Consider the following 27,611-nt stretch of genomic DNA (forward strand, 5'->3'; position numbering starts at 1 on the left):
AATGTAATTAATAAATAATTAATTAATTGGATTAATTCCATGTAATCCAATTTGTCAGTTCTTGGGTTTATTCCTTGTGTAGTCCAGTTCAGAATATCCCTTCCTCTGCCTACATCTGATTTCCTCTAGCAATTTAAAGGTTTAAAGTCTTATATTAAGGGTTTTGATCAACTTTGAATTGATTTTTATGTGGACTGAAAAATATGGATCTAGTTTCATCTGTTTGCTTGTGGAAACCCAGTTTTCTCGTTGCCAATTTTTGTTTATTTGTTTGTTTTGTTTTTTCGAGACAGGGTTTCTCTGGGTAATGCTGGCTGTCTTGGAACTTGCCCTGTGAACCAGACTGGCCTCGAACTCAACGACCTGCCTCCCACTGCCACCCAAGTGCTGAGCTTAAAGGTGCGCATCACCCCCTTCCAGCTCAGCACCGTTTACTGAAGAGACTGCCTTTTCTCCAAGTTGTGCTGCAACTGTGAGTTTAATCCTAGGTTATCGATTGTAGTCATTGGTCTGCATGTCTGCTTTTGTGCTCACACAACACTGTGTTTACTGTTATGGCTCTGCGACATAATTTAAGATTGGATATTATGATACCTCCAACATTGCTCTTTTTTACTTTAATGATGTGTTGATCTGGGAACGTTAGGACTTTTACCTAATTCTGTGGAGAAATCATTGGGCTTTGAATGGGAGTGCATTAAATTTGTAGGGTATTTTTGGCAACATAGCCATTTTCACATTTAGCTCCTCCTATCTGCTGCAGGAAGGTTTACAGCTAGTAATCACCCGCCTACCGGGGCGTGGCCCCCCCACCCCTCTTATCCCAGTTTCCATTTGCTAGCTCGTTCGGATTGTTTTGGATCCCATCTCCATCCACCGTCAAGCAGAGAATCCTGATTTGTAAGTTTTCCCCCTAAATAAATAACTATCTGTCTCTCAGTTCTGAGCTAGTGTGGGATTTCTTTTAAGTGTCTGATCTCCCCACCATCACTAGCCATGAGCGTGAGCAGTCTTTCCATCTTCTAGTGTTGTAAGAATTTTATTGTAGCAAATAGCTGGAAGCTTTCTCTGTCTCACCTGGGCCACTGGACTGTTTCTCCCCCACCCTCTGGTCCCCACAACCACTTATAGAATAATCGATCACTCAGAGGCTAATATTAATACAATTGATATTATATTACTTCTTCGGCTATTACTGGCTAGCTCTCACTTAAAAATTAACCCATTTCTAATGAAATGGCGTTACCTCGGGTGTTTTAGCATACTGTTCTTTGGGCTACTCTATGGCATCTCTCATGACCCTGCTCTCTCTCTCTTCCTACTTTCTCTTTGGATTTCCCGCCTATCTAGTCTATGCTGCCATAGGCCAAAGCAGGTTCCTTGTTAGCCAATGGGAGGAGCACACACTCACAGCACACAGAAGGACCTCCCACAACAGTAGAGTTCATTCAGCTTTAGTTCCCTGATTAGGTTTGCTCTTAGGCATTTTAGTTATTTATTTTGAAGCTGTTGTGAATAGGATATTCCCCTATCAAATGGTATTTTATTAACGATGAAACGATAAATATGTTAAAGCTTAGAGTCTAAACATAAATCAGGAAACATGTGATTTCTCCTCAGTGAGGGATTCTTATCAACAGTTTGGAGTTTTACATATGACTAACAGGTGACTTTGGTTTCATTTTAGTATGCGATCCAACCAAAAGGATTATACACTCGTTATCCTGGCGTTCAGTGCAGAAATAAAATCCCTAAGGTGAAGATTGTGAAGAAGGGCCATTGAATTAAAGACGGCTTTCAGATTTGTCCCAGTAAGTCTAGTTTTACATGAATTAAGTTTGGCTGATTAAGTGAAACTTTCCTCGTTTTAAATATTTTTTTAAATAGCTGCTTTATTGCCGAGTGATCGTGTCCTAGGGCAAAGGTTGTGTGTTTTGGCTGGCAGCCAGCTAGCCATACAGCTGAGCATTAAGTCCGTAAGTAGAAGGCACATTTTGTAGGTGGTGGTGTTTTTACTAGGGTGGCATTGGGACAGTGGTCAACTGTGGAGGGAAAGATGGGCTATCTGTAAGCTAGTTATAAAACTACAATTATCCAGCGAGTTGTGGGATGTCTTTATGATGGCCGCGTTGTTTATGAGCTTGCCGTGTAGATTTGCTTCCTGTGGGGATCTTGTTCTGTCTGACTGAATCAATATTGTGGACATTGCTATGTTAATAAGTCTATTAAGAAATGTTCTGATAATAATACAGTTTTTGTTTCATAGAAATGACTCTGCCTTGTAAAATGTTAACGAAAGCCTGTTGGGGTTTACTTAATCATGTCAGGCAAAGCGAGTTCTCTTTAGCGATGGGCTGATGGAAATATACACAGACAGCTTAGGTGTCGTCGTCAATAACCATGTAAGCTCCTTACATTAAACATCCTATGTGACATTTCAGCTCAGCTATGACATTTTGGTCAGCCTTTAATATTCTGAAATCATCTGATTATAGTTTTGCTGGGAGAGTCTGGAAAATGAAATTAAGATTTTTGTTCTTGTTTCATAAGTAGAGTACAATTCTAGGAGAGAGTACAGTTCCCTCTAGGATTGTCCTGTAGACTTTTAAACTTAATGCAGATATGTGGGAAATACTATGAAACAGTAGACATTAGTTTGGGTGTGTGTGTTTTGTAATTCTTTTCTTTCCGGGCTTTTGGAGTACTAAATGTTTTTATAGAGAGTTCAGGTACACATAGAACACCACAGACTCATTGGATTACAATTCGCTTAATCATACTTTCAGAGACTGAAGTCCAAGATGAAGGAGCCGGTAGGGGCAGTTTCTGGAAGTGCCTATCTCCTCACTCTGACCTCTATCCTCACAGGACCTTTCCTCTACTGTCCTTTCCTCCCCCTCTCCATTTCTCTCCACCCCCTTTTTGAGGCACTGAGGATCAAACCCTGGGCCTCCTGCCAGGCCAGTTTTCTCTGCACTGAGCCGCAAGGCCAGCCCTCCTGAGACTAGCCCTCCTAACCAGCCTCCAAAGCGTTGTTTTCTCCTTCAAGTTCCCCTCTTCTAACAGGTCATACTTGGGAACTGGGGATTCGATACGTAAATTTGGAGGGGAAAAGTTTAATCTGTAGCGTATGGTAAAGAATGGTGAAGAAAAACAGTCTTCTGAAATGGCATTCGTTCCTCAGATAAAATTACAGTTGACATTTAAAATTTTTCTTTTCATATTTCCTCTGTGTTTCGAAGCTCTGAGATCACATCATGGAAAACAACCTTTTCAGTTCTTGTTAAAGAAACTTAAGTCAGAGTTGGGAAACACAGATGCTTACACAGACAATCAGGCACACAGCAAATAATAACCATCATTTCTTGAGTCCTGTGTGCCAAGGGCTTACCTAGGGAGTTCTATGGGCTGTATGGGTTATCTTTTCTAACCTGCCGGATAACTCAATAAGACAAAGTTTAAGTTTCTCCATTTGTGACTTATGAAATGTTTTATGCAGCTTTATAATCTAGGCAAACAAAAATCAATATCAGGTCAAACATTTACTGACAGTAAATAATAGGGAAAATTTATTTTACTATAATTTTTAGTAGACATATAATTTTACCCTTTATTAAAGATGAAAACATTTGTAGTAGTGATGAGATGAGTGTGCTGGTCTCTTTTTACATATGGCGTTCAAGCTCGGCTGACTATCCGGCACTGCAGTATAAAGAGCATCTTCAAGTTTTGGGGGTTGATAGATATTTTATAATGATCAGTGCTGAGAACCCCACTTTGCAACATAGTACAAAATGGCAGAAATATGTTCAGTTACATTTTAGTACTTCTGCTCTGGTCCCAAGCTAAAGTTGCTTAGCTATTTTTTGTTGTTGTTTTTAGTGAAACTCTAATACTAATTTTTAAAATCAAACACTAGAAAACAACAAAATCCAAAGAGACATGAATTTGATAGTTACATGCCAGGGAGTGAAGGTAGAAAAATGTTCAAAAATCTTTGTTTTCTATAATTAAACCATTGCTACTATAAGAGCAGCAAACCTCATATATATTATTAAAATGTTGCAGTTCATAGAAAACAGTATTCTCAAATCTGAGTGGACAGAAACCTGGATTTGTTTTTTTTTCTTGGTGAACTACTGGCAATTAGGAAAAACAAAACAAAAATGCTTGAGTCAGATAAGTCTTGCTATCAGACTGCATTCAGAACAGTTATACAGTAGGGATCATAATACTAACTATGTTGGTTGAGTTATCTCTCTAGCCCTGCTAATGTAGTCTTGATGATCGTGTCCACAATGGCTATGGATGTTGACCATTTTAAATATGTTTATTAACTACTTTTATTCATTCCTTTGAATATCATTAAATTTATTTGCCCATTAGTTAGATAATTTGTTGTTTTAATGTTTAATTTTTCTAGTTTTTTTTTTTTATTATAGAGTCTAGGTACTAACCCCTAATACGTGACAAAGATTTTTCCTGTTCCTCCGGGTGTGTCTTCACTCCAGGGTGCTTCCTACTCTGTGAAGATGCGCTTCAGTCTTACTTTGTCCTATTGCCAATTCTTGCTCTTATTTCTCGAGGCTTTGGAGTCCTTTTCGGAAAGTCCTTGCCTGTGCCTGTGCTTTGATTTTTCTTCCTACATTCTATTAATTTCAAATCTTACTGCTGTGACCTTGTGGGCTTATTTCTGGGTCCTCTAGTCTGAACTATTCGTATACAGGTGTGTTTTATGCAAGGAGTGTGCTGTCTTTGCTACCATGGCTCTGTAGTGTGATTTGGAATTGGGTGACATTTAGGTATTTTGCATTTTTTTGCCAATATAAATGGTCTTATAATAAATATTTTTGTGAGAAGACCTAGTTTTAAATGATAAGTACTTCAGCTTCAGATGACATGACAACTAGTAACTATACTTCTGAGACTTGACTTTCCAACTATAAAATGTCTATTTCATGCAAATATGCTCTATTTAGAAACATAAGATCAAAATATCATGGGCCAGGCTTTATCATTAAGACTTAGAAACATGTTTTTGTTTTGTTTTAGACAGCGTCATCTGTAATGAAGATCACGATAGAAGAGAAGATACCACGAAGCCTTCTTGTCCCACTGGATAAGAATTAGAATTTTTGAAAAGAAAGTTAAAATTATTTACTTTCATTTTAGTGTTCCAATTTTATAATACTTATTTGGTTTTGGTATTAGGGACTGAATATGGGACTTCACGAGTGTTAGATAAACACTATGTTCCTTAACTCTATCTCCATATTCTTTTCTCTAAGTAGACTCAGAGAGTAGAAATTAATTCAGTGCTAAGCTGCAGGATAAACTAATATTCATTCTGCTATTTCCCCCTATTTTTGTATCTGAAAAAGAGTAGCTAACCAAGAGCCTTAGTCATTCATAATGAAATATACCAAATGCAACTTTGCCATGTCAGTTTTTGGCATCATAATCTATGTAGCTGATTTGGTTGCAGACATCGTCCTGTCTGTTAGGTATTTCCACGACGGACAATATGTTTTTGGTGTTTTAACACTAAGCTTTGTGCTTTGTGGAACACTCATAGTCCAGTGTTTTAGCTATTCGTGGTTGAAGGATGACTTAAAGAAAACAAGACAAGAAGATGAGCATTCTTTTCTTCTACTCCATTGCTTGCAAGGAGGAGTTTTTACAAGGTGAGTGTGTCTGTTTAATTCCCAGCACTGTTATTTTATCCAAGCAGAAGGTCCGTTTTTGAAATTTGCATAGTCAAATGTGCAAGGTTCTCTATTTGCAAGTAGGTATATATTACTTGCTTTCAACCATCAGTTTTTACAAACATCTTAGTTGACCTCTTAGACCTTTTCTGGATTCATTAGCAGAGCCTCCTCTTTCTGCTGCTGACCCCCACCCCCCATTTACCAGTGGTGTGAATGAGAGGCTCAAAAGTGACTGTGGTAGGATGAAGCATCCTTTAGGTATATGCCTAAGAGTGGTGTAGATGGATCTTTAGGTTGATCTATGACCAACTTCCTGAGGAACTGACACACTGTTTTCCATTGTGGTTGTACAAGTTAGCTCTCCCACCAGCAATGGATGAGAGTTTCCCTTTCTCCACACCCTTGCCAACATGTGCTTATAGTGGTATATTATTTGTATTTTAATAAATAAAACTTGCCTGAAATCAGTGCAAAGCAGCCAAACTTGTCAACCATACAGGCCTGGCAATGGTTTCATATACCTTCAATTCCAGAAGCCACACTAGTTAGCCATAGAGGCCAGGCAATGGTGGTGCATGCCTTTAATCCCAGAACTGGAGAGGAATATAAAATGGGAGGAGACAGGTATCATACTCAGTCTCAGGATTCATGGAGGCAGGATTGCCCATTTTCGGTCTGAGGTAGGTAAGAGCTAGTGGCTGGCTGCTTTGCTTTTCTGGCCTTCAGATTGAACCTCGATATCTGTCTCTGGGTTTTTATTATTTGTGCTATCATTTGTTTTTATTGATATTGGCCATTCTTACTGGTAAAAAATGAAATCTCAAAATACTTTTAATTTGCATTCACTTGATAGTTAAAGAACACTGAACATGTCTTTAAGTGTTTCTTAGCCATTCATGTTTTGTCTTTTGAGACTCTCTGTTTAGTTCTGTACTTCATTTTTAAATTGCTTTCTTCATGGTTTATTTTTTAGTTCTTTATATACTTTGGATATTAACCCTCTATCAGATGTATAATTTGTAAAGTCCCTTTCTCTTTCTGTAGCATCTCCTTTACTCAAACGATGTGTTCAATATTTGCCATACAGAGATTTTTAGCTTCATGAGGTCCCATTTATTAGTTGTTGATATTTATGTCTGTGCTAACAGTATCCTGTTCAGAAAGACCTTCCCTGTGCAAATGAGTTCAAGCCTATTTCCCAATTTCTTTTCTATCAGATTCAGTGTATCTGGTCTTATGTTTAGGTCTTTGATCCGTTTCCAGTTAAGTTTTGTGCAGGGCAATGAATAGGGATTTATTTGCATTCTTCTCCATGCAGCTGCCTCCAGTTTGACCAGCACCATTTGTTGAAGATGCCATTTTTCCTTCAGAGTGCCTTTTTGGTTTCTTTGTCAAAAATTAGGTATCTATAGGTGCATGAACTTATATTTGGGTCTTCAGTTTGAGTCCATCAATCAGCATGTCTGGTTTTATCCCAATACCATGCTGTTTTATTACTCATAGCTCTGTAGTACAATTTAAAATCTGGCACTGTCATACCTCCAGACATTATTTTATTATTCAAGGTTGTCTTAGTTATCTTTTTTGTGTGTTTCTATATAAAGATAAAAATTGTTTACTTTCTGGGGAGAATTGTACTGTAATTTTGATGGAGATTGTGTTGAATCTGTAGAATGATTTTGGTAGAATGGTCATTTTCACAATATTAATCTTACCAATTTATGAACATGGGAGGTCTTTCTATGTTGTGATATATTCAATTTCTTTCTTCAATGTCTTAAACTTTTTATTATACAAGTCTTTCACTTGTTTCATTAACATTATCCCAAGATGTATATATTTTTGAGGCTATGAACTATGCTGCTTCTCTGCTTTCTTTCTCAGTTTGTCATTTGTATAAACAAAGGTTATCGAGTTTTCTATGTTAACTCTATAGCCTACTACTTTGCTGAAAGTTTATCAGTTGTAGAAATTTCCTGGTGGAGCTTTTAAGATTTTGAAATATATAAAATCATATAATCTGATCAAGATACTTTGACTTCTTCCTTTCCAATTTGTATCCCTTTGATCTCCCCCACTTGTCTTATTGCTCTAGCTAAGACTTCAGTTACTATATTGCATAGGTAAGGAGAGAGTGGACACCTTGTCTTGTTCCTGCTTTTAGTGGAAATGTTCTGTGTTTCTCTCTGTTTAGATTGATGCTGCCTGTGGGCTTGCTGTAAATTGCCCTTACTATGCTCCTTGTATATCCTTGGCATCTCTAGTTTCTTCAGGACTTTTATCATGGAGGGATGTTGGATTTTTGTCAAGGCCTTTTCTGCATCTAACGAGAATGATATATTTTTACCTTTCAGTCTGTTTATGTAGTGGATTGTGCTTATTGATTTAGGTATGCTAAACTATCCCTGCATCCCTGGGATGAAACCCATGGTATATAATCTTTTTGATGTATTCTTGGATTTAGTTGGAAAACTTTTAAAATTGAGAATCTTTGCTTCTATGGCACAAGGGATATTGGTCTATAATTGTTTTGGTTAGGTCTTTGAGTGATTTTGGTATCAGGGTAATAGTGGCCTAATAGAATTATGAAATAGCCCGTCAGCTTCTTTATTTGTAGGATAAATCAAAGAATATTTGCATTAATTATTCTTTGAAGGGCTGATAGAATTCTGCATTGAATCAGTCTGGCCTTGGACCTTTTGGGGTTTTGAGAATTTTAATTACTGCTTCTGTTTCACTAGAGGTTATGTGTCTGTTTAAATTGCTTATTTGATCTTGCTTTAACCTTGTTGGGATATATATATCTCAAGAAATTCACCAATTTCTTTTTGGTTTTACAGTTTGTAAAGTGGAGTAGAGATTTTAAAAGTATGTTCATAATGCATCTCTGAATTTCTTCCATGTCTGTTGTAATGTACTAATTTTTACCTCAAATTTTATTAACTTGGGTCTTCTCTTTTATCTTTTAGTTAATTTGATTAAGGGTTTGTCAGTCTTATTGATTTTATTAAAGAGTCAACTCTTCATTTCATTGATTCCTTTTATTGTTTATTTTTTTATTTATTTTTGAAGTTGATTTCTTCCCTGAGTTTGAATATTTCTTGCCATCTACATTTTTGGGTGTTATTTATTCTTGTTGTCTAGATATTCCGGGTGTGTTACTAAGCTACTAATATGATATCTCACTAATTTTTTAAAGTGTTCTTTTTAAATTGATTTTATTGATTTATTTTCCCTGCTCCCCTCCCTGCCTCTCTTCTCCTCTTCAACTCTCTCCCGTGGTCCTTATGGTCCCAATTTACTCAGGAGACCTTGTCTTTTACTACTTTTCATGTTGATTAGATTCATGTATGTCTCTCTTAGGGTCCTCATTGTTATCTAGGGTCTCTGGGGTTATAATTTGTAGGTTAGTTTTCTTTATGTTTAAAAACCACTGATGAGTAAGTACATATGATAATTGTCTTTCTGGGTCTGGGTTACCTCATTCAATATGATGTTCCAAGCTTCATTCATTTGCCTGCAAATTTTAAGATGACATTATTTTTCCCTGCTGTGTAGTACTCCATTGTGTAAATGTACCACATTTTCCTTATTCATTCTTCGGTCAAGGGGCATTTAGGTTGTTTCCCTCACTAATTTTTTTCAATTATGAACTTGCTTATTAAAACTGCCTTCATCGTGTCCCATATGCTTGGTTATGTCATATTTTCAATGTAATTCAATTTTAAAATTTTATTTTCATCCTCATTTCTGTCTTGATTTTTTTCAGTAATTTTCCAGTTTTAATCCACAGTGCTCAGATAAGATGCAGGATGGTATTTCAAGTTTCTTTTATCTGCCGAGACTTGCTTTGTCTTCAAGTATGTGGTCAGTTTTGAAGAAAGTTCCATGAGGTGCTGAAAAGAAGTTATATTCTTTTGTATTTGGGTGAAATGTTCCGTAATATCTGTCAGGTTTATTTGATTTATGAATTCATCTTATCTCCAGCATTTTTCTGTTTAGTTTTTGTCTTGTTGACCTCTCAGTTGGCAAGAGTGGGGTATGAAAGTCTCTCACTGCCGGGCGGTGGTGGCACATGCCTTTATTCCCAGCACTTGTGAGGCAGAGGCAGGCATCCAGATCTCTGTGAGTTCGAGGCCAACCTGATCTACAAGAGCTAGTGCCAGGACAGGCTCCAAAGCCACAGAAAAACCCTGACGGGGGGGGGGGGGTAGAAGTCTGTCACTATCAGCATACGAGGGTCCATATGTAATTTAAGCTGTAGTAGTGTTTCTTCTATGCACTTGGGTGCTCCATGTTTGGTGTACACATATTTATAATCACATTATCCTGTTGGTAGATTTTTTTCCATTAATGAGTATATAGTTTCCTTCTCTATCTTTTGTGATTAGTTTTCATTTGAAGTCTATGTTTTCTGTTAAAAACACATCAGTGGCTATACCTGCTTGCTTTTTGGGCCCATTTACTTGGAATATATTTGTCCATCCTTAAACCTCAAGGTGATATCTATTCTTGATGTTAAGATGTGTTTCTTGGATTAAGCAGAAAGATAAATCCTGTTTTCTAATCCAATTTGTTAATCTGTGTTTTTTTGTTTGGGGAATTGATACCATTAATATTGGGCATTTATCAATGAATAGTGTTTATTGATTTCTGATTTTTTTTTGTTATGGTACTGTTTTCTCCTGTTTTTAATTCTGTCCTGACGTTTATCAGTTCTGTCTTCTTGGTTGTTTTTATCCTCTTCAACTGAAGTTCCTTTTAGTGCTGTCTGTAGAGCTGGACTGGTAGGTAGACATTGCTTACGTTTGTTTTATCATGGAATGTTTTTCATTCTTTGTCAAATGTGATAGTTTTGCTGGCTATAGTAGTCTCAGCTGGCATCCAAAGTCTCTTAAAATTTGTAGAACATTTTTACAGTCCCCTCTGGCTTTTAGAGTTTCTATTGAGAAGCTGGGTGTTATTCTAATAGGCCTTCCTTTATATGTTACTTGTTTTTTTTTTCTCTTGTAGTATTAGCTTCTATTTAACAGTGAGAACTCCATTTTGTTCTAGTTTGTTCTACTCTGAACTATTACCCACAATTTCCTGAGGCTGGGCTCTAGCCCCCAACCACATTGTACAGGTGTCTAATGAGGTCAAATCACAAATATTTAATCCTCTTCTGAGTGGTTTGCCAAGAGTAGTGTGGGCTGCCAAACCACACAACTCCCTGGCAGGCTGGAAGTGTACCGCTGTGGAAAATCCCCACCACTCCTCCCATATTACATTATGATTGGATGGTACTCAGGAACTGTCTCTTTGTGGGGTTTTCCCCTTAAAACCGGCTGCTGCCCTCGTCTCAGGGACATGACCCCTACTGCCTCCCTATAAGTTTTTCTAAATAAATTTTGGCTTGCTCAAACCTGATCTTTAGTGGTGGATTATTTCCAGATTCGTGGACCCCAACAATAGCTTTTCGTTGTTGTTCATCCATTTAGTGATTTGATTATTGCGTACCATGGGGACTTTCTTTTCTGTTCCTGTTTATTTGGTGTTTTATATACTTCTTGGACCTTAATAGGTGCCTCCTTCTTTAGGTTGGGGAAATTTTCTTTTATGATTCTGTTAAAAATATTTTATTTTGACATGGATTTCTTCTCTTTACTCCATCCCTATAGATTTGGTCTTTTCATAGTGCCCCAGATTTCCTGGATGTTTTGAACCTGAATTTTTCTGAGATTTACCATTGTTCTGACTGAGTTCTCAATATCCTCTAACTTGTTTTCAACACCCAAGATTTTCTCTTCAACAACTTGTACTTTGTTGTTGTCTTAGCCAGTGTTTCATTGTTATGAAGAGACACCGTAACCATCATAACTCTTATAAAGGGACACATTTAATTGGGACTTGCTTACAGTTTCAGAGGTTTTATCTATTATCTATTCATGATGGGGAACTTGGCAGCACTTGACAGATGTGGTAACTGAGAGTTCTACATTTAGATCTAAAGGTAGCAGGAAGAGAGAGAGCACCAGGTCTGGCTTGGACTTTTGAAACCCCAACACCCACCCCCAGTGGCACACTTTCTCCAATGAGGCCACATCTCCTAATCCCCCTCAAGTAGAGCCACTGCTGCCAGCCAAACATTCAAATATATGAGCCTCTGGGGGCCATTCTTATTTAAACCATCACTGTTGGTAAGTTTACCTCTGGGGATTTTGTTTGCAATCCCAAAATATTTACTTGTTTTATTTCAGTTTGGTTTTCTTTAGTGATTCTATTTTTTGGTTAAATTCTACTCTCATGTTTTGAATTGATTTCATTCTTTCATTCAGCTGTCTGTATTTTCACAGACTTCATTAAGGGATTTATTCATATTCTCACTAAGCTCCTTGAACATATTCATAATTGCAATTGTGTTGTATTTCAGCTAGATTGCTGCTTTCAAGGCTTGTTGTAATAAGGTTACTGTTCTGGTGTAGGCATCTTGTCTTGGCTTCTCACGCCTGTGCTTTTGCATTCAGGTCTAGGATCTTGGGTTATGATGTTTGATGTGTTTCTTCATGTTGCTATCTGGTCTTGCTATTGTTGTTTGGGTGTTCTGATCTTTAGTTGTTCTCTGGATCCTAGGCAAATGTGGTAGCTTTCCGGGCCTTGGGAGAGAGTGCTTCAGCGAGTTGGTGAATGACAGAGAGAAAATGAGATGGGAGGGGCAGTAGGTGAGAGCTTGGGGTAGGGACTGGGTCAACATCAAGAGAGTTCCCAGGAAATGGAGGTATGGGGGAGGAGGGGCTCTGGCAGGCAGACTGCAGTAGGGCAAAGGCTAAGTCTGGAGCAACAGAGATGAATGGGTAGGGTCAGCCTGGGTCAGTCCGGAGAGGTGGAGTCCCCAGGGGATGGAGATGAGGTGGGAGGAGGGCTCCTACAAGGGGCTGCCACAGGACCGAGTATGCGTCTAGAGATATTGTAACCATGTTGTTATTCTTTAATCCAAACAGACATAATCATTTTTTATAACTTAAGCAGTCAGATGAGCAAAGGTACAAAGGTTCTGTATTTGAAAATGGCACAAAGGTTACTTGCTCTTTGCTATTGCTGTTTGGGTGGATCATTGCTGTATTGCCAGAAACTTCCAGATTCATTAATATGGTATTTTCATTTAATAGGTATTTTACTGTGTTTGAGAGAGACTAAATGTGCAATGAGGAACTTTTTGGCTCTAGGGAAGCTGAAAAGACAGTATTCTAGTCTGTTCTGAGGTGCAGATTCTCATCAGAAGCAAAGGAAAGGAGTAGAGGTTAGTGCTGCTATGCAAATAGATCTATAGTAGGTAAGATGTAGTGCGTGGCACATATAACCAATAAGAGTTATATAGTTATGCTAGGTCAAAAGATGTAAGGATCACACTTTGAGAGGCTTATTTTTATGTTAATATTTTTCATTTGCATGCAATATACTGTGTTTCATTAAGTAATTTTCATACATGTTTATCATTATGCTTTGCTCACACTCATTTGCCCTTCTGTTACCCCTCTTGTCCCTCTTATCTTCTTATCTTCTCCCACCAAAGTAGTCTTATTTCTGTTTTCATGACTTTTCTGTGTTTCGACTTTCCGTGTGTGGGAGAACACTTGTGATATTTGTCTCTTCCCCACCTTTTTACATCCTTTGTCTTTCGATCCTTTTCATCTTTGACCCTTTTCTCCCCTTGACTAGTACCACTTCTTTATTCATGTCATACTATCTAGGGTTCGTTATATTAGACAAAATATGACACTTTGATTTCTTGAGTTTGGTTTCTTTTGCTTACATTATTTATGGTCTCCAATTCCATCTATTTTCTTGCAAGTGGTACAGTTTCATTCTTTATACTGAGTAAAATGACAAAGGTCATGAAAGGCATCTATGTTTACGTCTCTTTACACACCTAAGAAACTTGAGAAAGTCCACATGAAACAAATTACAGTGACTGGTGGTTGTGGAGGAGGGTGAGGGCCAAGCAGTAGGATCAGGAGTGAGGTGGAGATTAGTCACAATGCAGCTTTAAAAAATGATGTCAGTGTTTATCTGTGTAAACAGCTAAATGAAGCAGAGAAAGAAAAACCACTGAATTATGCTGGCTGTTTGTGAAAAACAAGTAACAAAAGTTCCTTCATTTGTTAATCTCTATTTTTGTAATCCCTTAGTCTAGGAAGTGGAAGACCCCTGAGACAAGTCGAGCAGTTTGTTAAATCCACAGGTTTGTCTGGGCTAAGGATTGAAAATGTGGCATTTCCCGAATTGGAGGGCCATTTCCTTAAAGAATAAGAATAAATGGTGTTTGTGTTAGTAGATGGATGATAAGGAATATTTCCATGAATTATTTATTAGGTATATGTGCCTATTGCTTCTAAGTATGATATGTCTTATTTAACATGGCATACAGATATAGAAGTGTTATTCTATCGTGCCAACTCTTTCTATATTTATTTATTTATTTATTTATTTATTTATTTATTTATTTATTTATTTTTGAGACAGGGTTTCTCTGTGGAACACGCCCTGTCTGTCCTGGAACTTGCTCTGTAGGCCATGCTGGCATTGAACTCACAGAGATCCACCTTCCTCTGCTTCCCAAATGCTGGGATTAACGGTGTGAGCCACCATCACCTGTGTTATGATATCATGATGAGTTGATTCTTATGTCATTATAACATTCCCTCCTTATCCTTACTAATCCTCACCTAGTCTTGTTTTGTCTGGGATATCAGTATAGGCAGATCAACTTTTTTTGTGTGATTTCCTTTGAAACTATATGTGTTTTATGTGCAAGTATTTTGCTAGTCCCATGAATTTGCATCTTTTAAAAAAGGTTTATTTATTTTTATTTATGTGTATGCATGTTTTGCCTACATTATGTCTATGTTCTGCATGAATGCTGTTCCTGCAGAGGCCAGACCAAGGTGTTGGATCCCCTGAAACTGTAGTTATTGTTGTTGTGAGTTGTCATGGAGGTACAGAGAATTGAATTTGGTCCTCTGGATGAGCTGCCAATGCTTTTAACCTTTGAGCTATTTTTCCTTCCCTGCTCTTTTTTTTTTTAAATCAAATCTGACAGCCTCTTTAAGGTGAAGTGTTTAACCTTTATTTCTGTTTATTGTAATTATTAATATGGCGTTCCTCTTTCTTACTTATTTCTGATGAGAAATCAACTAATGTTTTTGTTGTTTGTGTAGAAGATGTCTTTTTTCTATATATTGAACTCTGAGCAATTAAGAATGATGTGGCCCTGAGTGTGTGTCTTTGTTTATATTATTTCTGTCTGGGTTCATTAAACTTCATGATCTGTAAACTGCTGTTTTGATGATGAGGAAATGTATTTTTACCAATATTTTGTCAAATTGATTTTCTTATTTTCGTCTCCTTTTCTTCTGGAATTTGAATTCTACACGGTGTTTTGAAGTTCATCTCATAGGTCCTCACCTCCCTGCCCTTTTTTTCCTACTTAATTTCATTTGGTTTCTCTTGAGCTATTGCCTTTGTCTGATAAAGTTCCTGTAACATTTAAAACAGTCTGTGTAACAGACTAGGTGACTTGTAAGTAAAAATAATTCACAACTTACAGTTCTAGAGGCTGTGAATTCTAAGACTAAGGTCCTGGCAGGTTACGATCTAGTGAAGTTGTCTTGTTTTAATGCTATGAAGAGACACCATGACCACAGCAACTTTTATAAAAGAAAGCATTTAACTGGGGCTGGCTTACAGTTTAGAGGTTGGGTCTTTTATCATTTTGGCAGGAAACATGGCAGCACACAGGTAGACATGGTGTTAGAGAAGAAGCTGAGAGTTCTACATCTGGATCCACAGGCAGCAGGAGGAGGACCACTGGGCCAGGCTTGGGTTTTTAAACTTCAAAGCCCACCCCCAGTGACACTCCTCCAACATGTCACACCTAATCTTTTTAAATAGTGCCACTCCCTAAACACTTAAAGATATGAAGCTATAGGGACAATTGTCATTCAAACTACTACAGAGGTCCTGTTTTCTCATTCTTAGGAGCTGCCTTCTAGTTGTCTAGCTAGCTGGTAAGAAGGTAAGACACTATTTGGGGTCTTATTAATAGGGTATCAATCCCATTATTTAGTTATTTCTGAAACACTCTCCCTCATATATTACATGAAAATTAGTTTTCAATATATATGAATTTTCAGAATCACAAATATTCAAGTTATAGCACCCATTTTTAGTTCAATGATCTGCTTGGTTTTGGCTAAATTTGCTGTTAATTCTATCCAGTTAATTTTGATTTTGTGTATTTTACTTGTAGAAGAGTTCAAGTAAACACTCTATTCAAGGTCCATGTCTTTGCTTCACATTTCCAGCCTTTCACCCCTTTTCATAGACCTGACACAGTTCTCCTCTGTGGTGTTTGACCAGGGTCATGAGTCGCTGCATTTCTTTTAGCCGATGCGTCCTTTAGCTGCGCTCCCTCTTTGTTTTCAGTTACATTTCCTCGTTGGCTGTATGTCAAGTAATTCTTTTCATAGTGCAAATATTACAAGGTGACTGATACCTTGCAAAGACATTGGTTTCTTTCAAAGCAACAGCCAAATTACAGGCAGATTCCCTAGATATTTTACCGAAGCTTGGTTGAGGATTAGCTCGGGCAAATCTCTTTTGTTTTTCACCCATGGTAAAATCTCTTCATTTTGAGTTAGACTTTATACTTCTACACGGTGACATTTTCTGGGACTTGGGGGATTTCTGAGATACTTGCCTGTCACTTCTAATTTGGTGAGAGTCAGATTCTAAGCTCTTCTTTGATGTAAGCCAGCTGGTAAAATCTCTAGGGGTTCCATTCACTTGTTTTCTCCTGTTTCTCAAAGTCTTACCCTATGTGTGTAAGGAATAGGCAAAGGCTCAAGGAAAGTAAGCATAGATTTGGGGTTCTTTACCAATGGCTTCCTCTGTTCTGAAATGGCCCGAATTTCTAACTACTCTGTAGATTCTCACCCAGACTCCCCATCAGGACATTTTGACTAGTCTTGAGCTGTATCTGCTTTGTGTCCTTTGGACTGTGGATGCCTTCAGAGAAAAACCGAGTAACCGTGCAGTGCAGTTCACACCATGCCCTCGGGTTCCTTCCTTATTTTCGTTTTTTTTTTCTTTTTCTCACTAGTAAGTGTGTGCTTCCCAGAATTCGTCTGTTGTCACTATAAAAGTTTGCCTGATAACAGCAATTCATTACCGGAAAAGAAGACCAGATACTTATTTTTCCCCTCAAATGAAAGAATATATGGGGATAAATTATGCTAAGAAAGCACTCTCTGTTTCTTTTTTTTGGGCTTCTTGACTATTTGTTCCATAAACTGAAACAATGGAATGCCAGTCAGGAAATTATACTCAAATCTTCCTGTCTATGAAACTAACCTCAAATAAACAAAGATTTATGTAAAATTTCCATGAACCATTACACTACTGAGCTAAGCTCCTTCATCACATCCCTGGAAGTGTAAGCAGCTTATCCACTCTGTTTCCCAGGGACTTACACAGCACTTGACAGGGTCCGCTTGGGCATCTTCCATATTGTAGATCACGTGGAGCACAGCCCACTGACCAGAAGGGAGGTGATGAAGAACTCCAGCTTTCAATTCTGGATGCTGAGCAAAGAGAGGTTGGAACTGGGCAGAATCTGGATCTGAATCCAAACATTTTGATGTTGTTAGAGTTTTTGCTTCTGTCAGTTTTTCCCCTCCTATTGCTGGGATTGAAAATACTCCAACAAAATCAATTAAAGAGAGAAAGGTTTATTTTGGCCCACAATTCAAGGTGTAATCCATCGTTGTGGGAAATTCAAGGAAGTAGGAACCTCAAACAGCTGGCCACATTGCATCCACAGGAGGAACAGCAAGTGATGGATGCCTGCTAGTTCAGTTAAGCTCTTCATTTTATAGAGTCCAGCATCCCCTGCTCAGGGAATAGCCCTGGCCACAGGTAAGCTGAGTCTTTCTACACCAATTGACCACTTCAAGATAATCCCACAGGCATGCCCAGATGCCCCACTCCCAGGTGAGTCTAGATTCTGCCAAATAGGCCATTAACGCTAACCATGGGAACATCTACCTGTCTGTATGTCTATCTATCTATCTATCTATCTATCTATCTATCTATCTATCTATCACCTACCTACCTATCTATTGATACAGATGTGGTCTCACTATCACCTGGAGCTCAAGTGATCCTCATATACCATGCCTACATGTGCATGCTACCACATTTGTCTGAGTTTCTACTCTTAACACTGACATTTTCTTCTTTATCACTCTTTGTTGCTTGTGCTAATTAGACTTTCTATGTGTAATGGATAATATTTATGCAATTTTTATGTTTTTAAATAGTATTTAACCTACTGGTTTATAAACCACTTCAGAAATAGGAAGCAGATATTTCCTGTTGTGCTAGATACCCAGAAGAGACTCAAGTAAAGCTTTCTGTTATAGGTAATGTTAATTTTTCTCTATGCTATACTTTCACAGTGTGTTTTTTTATTCTAATGGTTTTTATTTCTTCTGCCTTTTATTGTAGCTATTAGTATATAATTGATACACCTATTGAATTGTAAGATTATTGAGGATAGAGACCATGCAGTTGTTATTGTTGCTGACATTTTCTCTACCCTGGCATCTAGCCCACAGTGAATATAATTCATAGATGTGACAACCAAGTAGAAACTTAAGTAGAGTTAAGGAGCCAACTATGAAAATATATTGGGTTGAGAAGGGTCCTAGGTAGATGTAGCAGTGAAGATGGAGGCCTTTAAGTTGTGAGAAGTAGCAAAAACACACTGGAGCTGTAGGGGAAGTGGAAAGGCAGTGATGCTCATTTGTGTGGAGGCAGGTCATGATACCTTAGAAGATATGGAAGAATTTGGGGGTTTAGGTCTGATAGAAATCATTGGAGCATTTTGGCTAGAGGAATGCCATGTGAATTATATGTAAAGGGTTCAAAAGAGATGTGAAGAGAATAGGTTAGATGAGGGGCCAGAATAGAATCAGGGTGGTCAAGATGGCTCGGAAGGTAAAGGTGCTTGCTGCCACAAGCTGAACAACTGGAGACTGATTTTTGAACACATATGGTAGAGAGAACCCATTCCCCAAAGCTGCTTTCTGAACTCCACACCCATCGCTGAAAGACTAAATAGGATCAGGAAGAACAATCATGGAACTAGTGAGATAATCTGGGTCAGGGGTTGACTGATTAACTTGTGGATGGAGGTCATATCATAAGTGGGTGAAGTGTTTAGAGTCTGGATATATTTGACATTAAAAGCAGGAAATTTGGGAACAACTTTTACAGGCTCTGCAAATTTCCCACAGTTTTGGATTAAACAGCATTGTAACTATATCCATATCATCTAAATCTATATTTTTATCATCTCTATATAAATCTATATCCTATCTCTATTCCTCTATAATTTTATCTACCTATATCTCTATATCTCTCTCTCTGTGTGTCTATTATTTTATCTGTGAAGAAACTGATGGCAGATAAGGAATTCTAAGTCTGGAAATGGTGTCTTGGTTGTCGTTCTCCTAGCCTCAGATTGCTTCTAAATAAGTGTCAACTTTTTTTAAAAAATTTATTTATTTATTTATTAAAGATTTCTGCCTCCTCCCTGCCACCGCCTCCCATTTACTTACCCCTCCCCCATCAAGTCCCCCTCCCTCGTCAGCCCAAAGAGCAATCAGGGTTCCCTGCCCTGTGGGAAGTCCAAGGACCACCCACCTCCATCCAGGTCTAGTAAGGTGAGCATCCAAACTGCCTAGGCTCCCACAAAGCTAGTACGTGCAGTAGGATCAAAAACCCATTGCCATTGTTCTTGAGTTCTCAGTAGTCTTCATTGTCTGCTTTGTTCAGCGAGTCCGGTTTTATCCCAGGCTTTTTCAGACCCAGGCCAGCTGGCCTTGGTGAGTTCCCGATAGAACATCCCCATTGTCTCAGTGTGTGGGTGCACCCCTCGCGGTCCTGAGTTCCATGCTCGTGCTCTCTCTCCTTCTGCTCCTGATTTGGACCTTGAGATTTCTGTCCGGTGCTCCAATGTGGGTCTCTGTCTCTGTCTCCTTTCATCGCCTGATGAAGGTTAATATTCAGGAGGATGCCTATATGTTTTTCTTTGGGTTCTCCTTATTTAGCTTCTCTAGGATCACTAATTATAGGCTCAATGTCCTTTGTTTATGGCTAGAAACCAAATATGAGTGAGTACATCCCATGTTGCTCTTTTTGGGTCTGGCTTACCTCACTCAGGATAGTGTTTTCTATTTCCATCCATCTGTATGCAAAATTCAAGAAGTCCTTGTTTTTTCCTGCTGAGTAATAATCTAATATGTATACATTCCATACTTTCTTCATCCATTCTTCCATTGAAGGGCATCTAGGTTGTTTCCAGGTTCTGGCTATTACAAATAATGCTGCTATGAACATCGTAGAGCATATACTTTTGTTGTATGATAAGGCCTCTCTTGGGTATATTCCCAAGAGTGGTATTGCTGGGTCCAGGGGTAGGTTGATCCCGAATTTCCTGAGAAACCGCCACACTGCTTTCCAAAGTGATTGCACAAGTTTGCACTCCCACCAGCAATGGATGAGTGTACCCCTTTCTCCACAACCTCTCCAGCAAAGGGTATCATTGGTGTTTTTGATTTTAGCCATTCTGACAGGTGTAAGATGGTATCTTAAAGTTGTCTTGATTTGCATTTCCCTGATCGCTAAGGAAGTTGAGCATGACCTTAAGTGTCTTTTGGCCATTTGAACTTCTTCTGTTGAGAATTCTCTGTTTAGCTCAATGCCCCATTTTATAATTGGGTTGATTAGCCTTTTACGGTCTAGTTTCTTGAGTTCTTTATATATTTTGGAGATCAGACCTTTGTCAGTTGTGGGGTTGGTCACAGTCAGTGGGTTGCCTTTTTGTCTTAGTGACAGTGTCCTTTGCTTTACAGAAGCTTCTCAGTCTCAGAAGGTCCCATTTATTCAATGATGCCCTTAGTGACTGTGCTGCTGGGGTTATACATAGGAAGTGGTCTCCTGTGCCCATGTGCTTTTTTTTTTTTTTTTTTTTTTTTTTACGAATCTTATCTATAGGCTGCTAGCCAGTATTTATCTAAAAGTCTTTTCAGAAGGGCCTGAGCAGGGCTACTTTAAGAGTCTTTGAGGGGTTTTGTTGTGGTTGTTTTGTTTTCCTTTTGTGTTTCTACTATGAAAATGCTCAGTGAGCCCCTGTTGTCATTAATGATTTACTAAATTAAATGGAACAGATTCAATCTCCTTTTCAGCCTTCACATTCTGTAAGGAAATTTTCTCTGTTGTAGTTAAGACAATCTGATAAACACTTCTCTTAGGGTTTTTATTGTTGTAAAGAGACACCATGACCTTGGTAACTCATAAAGAAAACATTTAATTGGGGCAGCTACTTACAATTTCAGAGGTTCAGTCCATTATCCTCATGGCGGGGAGCATGGCAGCATGCAGGCAGACATGGTGCTGGAAAGGCAGCTGAGAGCTCTGCATCTTGCAGGCAACAGGAAGTTGACTGAGCCACTGGACTGTATCCTGAGCATAGCAAACCTCAAAGCCCACCCCCACAGTGACACATTTCCTCAAACAAGGCCATGCCCACACAACAAAGGCACACCTCCTAACAGTGCCACTTCCTGTGAGATTCTAGGGGCTAATTACATTCAAACCACCACACCACTAAATTATAATTTGTCTTTTGGGATGCAGTGGTTAAGGATCTGTGTGTGGACTTTCTGTTGGCCCACTCTTCTTTGTAGAAGTGTTTGTAATCATTTATATTTTGTAGCCTTAGCTTTCTCAACTGATTATTTTGAAAATGAGGTATGATCATCTGTGCTTAATACACACATCACTGAGCCGTTAAAATTTCATGAGGTCCGAATCTGAGTGAAGCCCGTGAAGAGCACCCACACTGGAGAGGGTCTGTGGAAAAGTCCTTACTTACATATTGTCCAATATGTGTATAAATACACATCATAAAGATGCGTAAGTGCAGAGAGTTGATCAATAGATGCTAAGTAATAGTAAGAGAAAAAGATAAGAAGACCTGTTGCATGGTAGGATGCCTTCAGATAATGATAAACAATGATATGAATATACAACAGTTTGTATATTTTAAAAAACTAGAAGAATTTTTGTGTATTTTCACTATAAAATAATAAATATTTAAAATGATAGACATCTTTAACTTGATTTAAACTTTGAACATGTACATGTTTTGAAATATCCATATCTTATACATATGCATGATCTTTTCTTTCATATGTTAATTAAAATGAATTTAGTGTCTAAAAGTCTGTGACTGAAGAGAAATACCCATGTTTATTTTCTAGGTATTGGTTTGCCTTGAGACAGGGTTACCAGGTGGTTTTCAAACCCAGCAGCAGAACGAGTGATTTCTCAGAGGAGCAAACGGACCCTCACAAAGAAGCTATAGACATAGCCACCGACTTGAGCATGCTCAGGCTGTTTGAGGCCTACCTGGAAAGCTGCCCACAGCTCATTCTTCAGCTCTATGCCTTTCTGGAGCGGGGCCAGGCAACTTTAAGTCAGTGTAAGTCTTTCCTAATACCCCCCAGCTAGACGTATGCCACCCCAATTTTATTATACCTTTATAAATCTCAGGACTGTTTTTGAATTTTTTAATTACTAATTGAAATGAAATTCAGCAGCATCTTTCAAATATTAAAAAATGTGTGAAGGTATAATCTCTATTTGTATTTCCACTGTTCCTTCCCTTGTCTGCCCAGAGGGAAACTTCTGCTGTTGGTCACTAGATCATCCTTCAGAGAGCCTGGAAAAGTGTACGCTATCTTTTCTTTTCTTTTTCGCCTTAAGACAAAGAAGACAGCATTTGGCCTTTTGTTTTGTTTTCACCTGCACATCCTGCAGTGATGTCCAGATTAATTACAGGGAGGGTTCCCTCCTTCTCCTTACCACACACTCCATGCTACAAATGGCAGATGAACCACAGCCTACCAGCCCCTCTGTCATTTATGCTAGTTTAGGTTGTCTGGAAACACCTGATATTAAATGATGCGACAAGTAAACTTTTGCATCTTTATGGTGTGATTATATCCTTATGTTCATTGCTTTTTCTTTTGATCTTTTCTAAAATTTAAAATCGTTTTCATACAATATGTCCTGAATACAGTTTTCCCTCTTTCTACCATTCCCAGTTTACCCCTCCCATCTAGATACACTCCCTTTCTGTCCTCCCCTAGAAAACATACGAGCATCTAAGGGATAATAATAAAATAAAATATAATAAGATAAAAAACCAAACAAATCAGAATAGGACAAAATAAACAAATAGAGAGGAAAGAGTCCAAGAAAGGGCACAAGAAGCAGATATAGACACAGAAACCCACTAGTTTGCATGCTCAGTAATACCATTAAAACACAAAACCAGAAGCCATAATATATGTACAAAAGACCTGTAACATGATAGATAGATAGATGAAAAGTTAAAAATAAAAAAAGAAAGAAAAAGCCCTGACATGGCGATATGAGGCAAAGACCCTCCGAAGATGCCATTGAGCCCATTTTCTGTTGGCATCTACTGCTGGGCATGCAGCCTATGGTTAAGAGTAGTTTGTGTCCCCAGAGAGACTCCCCTGGAGAAAACTAAATTTTCTTTTGCAAGGGTTATCAAATGGAGATAGTTTCTTGGTAGGAATGGATGAGCATGTTCACTTCTAATCTATTACTTCTTTTCTTCAGGGAAGAATTTAAAGAGTTTATTAAAAATAAAAGCTGGGTAGTGGTGGCGCATGCCTTTAATCCCAGCACTTGCGAGGCAGAGGCAGGTGGATCTCTGTGAGTTCAATGCCAACCTGGCCTACAGAGCGAGTTCCAGACAGCCACAGATACACAGAGAAATACTGTTCCAAAAACAAAAACAAAACATAAAAAGAAATAAATGGAGAGAGAGAGAGAGAGAGAGAGAGAGAGAGAGAGAGAGAGAGAGAGAGAGAGAGAGAGAGAGAGAGAACAATTATCTAGCAATAGAGAATGTAGCTAAATTTTTATAGATGTTTAGACCAGGTAAACAATTTAAATAGACCTATAAGTCGTGAAGAGATAGAAGCTGTCATAAAGAACCTCCCAACCAAAAAAAGCCCAGGACCAGATGGTTTTAATGCAGAATTTCATCAGAACTTCCAAGAAGAACTGATACCTATACTCCTTAAGGTGTTTCACATAATACGAACAAAAGAGTCATTGCCAAACTCCTTTTATGAAGCTACAGTTACCCTGATACCAAAACCACACAAAGACCCAACCAAGAAAGAGAATTACAGACCAATCTCGCTCATGAACATCGATGCAAAAATTCTCAATAAAATTCTGGCAAACCGAATCTAAGAACACATCAAAAAAATTATCCACTATGATCAAGTAGGCTTCATCCCAGAGATGCAAGGCTGGTTCAAAATACGAAAATCTATCAATGTAATCCATCATATAAATAAACTGAAAGAAAATGGTCTGTGGTTGTGGCTGCCTGATTGTGGACAAAGTTTTCTAAAACATGCTACGGTGTTGGCTTGGCCTAATAGTGCTCCCCAAAGAACCACAGCTATCTAAAAACAACCCCAATATCAGGTATGAGGAACCCTCTTTCCAAGTTGTTGGTCTGGGGAGTCTTTTGGACTCCCCAGACAATATAGGTTATTGCTGTTGACCTTGTTTGCTCCCAGAAGTAGAAGTTACGGTACTATTTCTGAAGGCAGCAGGCACTTTCGACAAAAGACCAGGAACTCCAGGCTGGATCTGACTTGAAAGTGCCCCCAATCCCCCACCAAGAACTAGTTTTCATAGCACTGAACTTGTTATGCAAGCTTCCAAGGGAGGGAAGCAGCCGATAATCCTGCCCAGCTGTAACACTATGAACCACGACAGCCAGGATGGCATGACAATCCTAAGGTCTCTAAGGCCACCTCAGTGGGAGGAAAAACATGCATTTTCTACCAAGCCCAGGACTAGTGAGGTCAAGGAAAACTTGCCGCTGCCACTTTACTAAGTCATCATAATTCCTAACAGTATTTTAAATATTTGTCCTTGTACACATATATAGCTCTCACCCCTCATCAAAGACACTTCTCTTTAGAATAGAGAATAGAATCAGTAGATAAGAGGCTGTTACGGAACGTCACAACCCTGTTATAGAACAAGTGATTGTGAGATGCCCGGTGCAGCGGATACATCTACAACACAACTCCCACACCCAAGGCTCAGGGGACATTGCAGAAGCACGGGCAGGTTCTTCTAAGAACCAGAGGTCCAGGAAGTCTGCTGTGAGATATGTTTCCTAGAAATGATGTCAAGGGAGGTCTTGCCCACGGTACCTCAACAATATGGCTCCCTAAACAAAGCCTGAAGAAGTATAACAGCAGTAGACATACTAGCACGGAAGGGAGCTCTCACAGGGTCCCACCCATAGCAAGAAACTAAGGAATTCTGGGACTGGGGTTGCAGATCAGTGGCCAGGGGACCTGGAGAAAGTGACTGCTGATTTTTTTTTAAAGGTTTGTAGAACTTTTAAAGCTATGTGCATGTGTTAATTTGGAAACTAAAGCCAGGCATGGTGGTGCACACTTGTGATCCCAGCAACTCAGAAGCCTGAGGCAGGCAGATTAATGCTGAGTTCAAAACTACCCTGGGCTACACAGTGATGTTCTGTTTCACAAAAAACAAAAACAAACAAATAAAACAAACAAAGAAATTGCTCAAATACAAAAACATATACTTGGCCTGGAAAGAGGGGTCAGCAGATAGGAACACTTACTGCTCTTGCACAGGACCAGGTTCAGGCTTCAGAAGCCAAACGATGACTCCCAGTTATCTCTAACTCTAGTTCCAGGAGATCCATTGCCTTCTTCTGGCCTCCATGGGCATCAGGCACATGCAGGCCAAACACCTGTAGATGAAAGATTTTTAAAAAAATTCAAAATGTCACTGGAAAGTTTAGATGAAAGTGATATTTTAATTAAGCAGGAGGAGAAAATGAATACAGATTCATTGTGTTTTGTGCCAAAATCAAGAGAGGAGACTATGTGCTTATAAGGCCCTGCCCATCCTCATCCTCAGCAAGAAAGACACCATTGGCAAGCTGGCTAGGCACATGCAGCCCCTGGGTGCGACTCAAAGCCACTCCTACCCTGTGACTACTTCATTCTGATTTTCTCAAATATTTGCTTCCGCTGTGAAAACATCCTCTGCTTTGGTGATGGGGTTGGAAATGGTTTGCATTCCCAGAACAACAATGAACTTCTTCTTTGGCCGATTGCTAAGAGAAATAGGTAAAGATGTCAAACCTATAGAACTTAGTGAATTTCAGAGGACATTTGTTCATGTGACTATGGATTGGTAGGTTATGAAAAATGATTTTTGTTAATGATGTATACTTACATTAAATTTTATGTTCAACTGTCTCATACCCCATTAAGCAATCTCTCAGTGAATTAGGTATGTGTACAAGGTTAGAGCCAAATAGTGTAGAAAATGGTAGGCATAATTGTAGTGTTTAGCAAAGGTTTTATTTACTGAATCTATTCAAGATTATTCTAAAGCAGTATGATATAGTTCATTAGCATATTAACTTTCAGACAGTTTTAGTTTCAAATCTCAGTTCTGTGAGTTTATAGTTGCATGTTAAGAATCGAGTAATAAATTTCTTCAAACCTTGACTCCCCTAATGCTATGTGGAGATATCAAACTCTACCTCCAGCGAATTAGATACGCCAACTGCCTGATGTGTTGGCGTGTCTCCACTGCCAAAGCGTGCATGGCACAAGCTAATTTACCGTTGTTATTACTGTTCTTACTAATACTACTGTTACCATTCATAGGCCAATCTGTCTTTTGTGTTTTCCTTTGCAGATGCAGTCATCATGGCTTCCTGCTGTGCTATTTCTTGGTCAACAGTCGATTATCAAATAGCTTTAAGAAAATCATTACCTGATAAAAATCACCTCCGTGGACTCTGGCCCAAACTCACATATCTCTTCTATAAGCTGTTTACCTTGCTGTCGTGGATGCTGAGTGTGGTGCTTCTGCTCTTCGTGGATGTGAAGGGTGCTTTGTTCCTGCTGTCGTTTCTTTGGATCATAGGTTTGATTTGGGCGTTTATAAAGCAAACTCAGTTTTGTAATTCTCTACATATGGAATTCTTATATAGGACTGTTGTTGGATTCATCCTTGTGTTTACATTTTTTAATATCAAGGGACAGAATACCAAATGTCCAATGTCTTGCTACTATACTGTAAGGGTGCTAGGCACCCTGGGCATCTTGACTGTGTTTTGGGTTTATCCTCTCTCTATTTTTAATTCAGACTATTTTATCCCTATCAGCACAGTCATAGTTCTCGCTCTTTTCCTTGGGATTATTTTTCTTGCTGTTTATTATGGGGTTTTTCACCCAAACAGATATGGAAAAACACAGCACGATGAAACTGATGGAAAACCAGCCCAGAGAGATTGTAGAATGAGATATTTTCTAATGGACTAAGTTAGGAATCTATGAGAAATGTTTTATTTTTGTTTCATTAACTAGTAAAGAAAACATCTGCTATATGTTTGTGTTGTTTGTTATGTTTGCCACCTTCGACTTTAAGTGAGCTATGGTACATGGTAAGTGAGAGCATAATAATATTTTATTATTTAAGATATTTCTTCTTAATGCTGCTGAGGATTAAGCCCAGAGCCTTGTACACGCTACACAAGTATTTCACCACTGAGTGGCACCCCCAGTCATCTTGATGGTTTCTAAAGTCCTGAGTATTGTGGTACTTCCTTTCTGTCTGATAATGTATGTACATACATTCAGACAAATATTCATATGTATGCAGAAATAAAAAAATCTT

General features: G+C 38.6%; 1 protein-coding gene across 1 annotated transcript; it reads left to right on the forward strand.

Annotated features, from left to right (window-relative positions):
- The first annotated feature begins 308 nt into the window (after positions 1 to 308).
- Positions 309 to 27,611, forward strand: Xkr9 (XK related 9). The gene is made up of 5 exons (XM_075974648.1): positions 309 to 472; positions 1,688 to 1,811; positions 5,053 to 5,684; positions 22,076 to 22,296; positions 26,628 to 27,611. Exons 3-5 carry the CDS (start codon positions 5,413 to 5,415, stop codon positions 27,254 to 27,256), a joined length of 1,122 nt encoding a protein of 373 aa, XP_075830763.1. The 5' UTR covers positions 309 to 472; positions 1,688 to 1,811; positions 5,053 to 5,412; the 3' UTR covers positions 27,257 to 27,611.

The sequence above is a fragment of the Microtus pennsylvanicus genome, chromosome 5, assembly GCF_037038515.1.
Source record: "Microtus pennsylvanicus isolate mMicPen1 chromosome 5, mMicPen1.hap1, whole genome shotgun sequence".
Lineage (NCBI taxonomy): Eukaryota > Metazoa > Chordata > Mammalia > Rodentia > Cricetidae > Microtus > Microtus pennsylvanicus.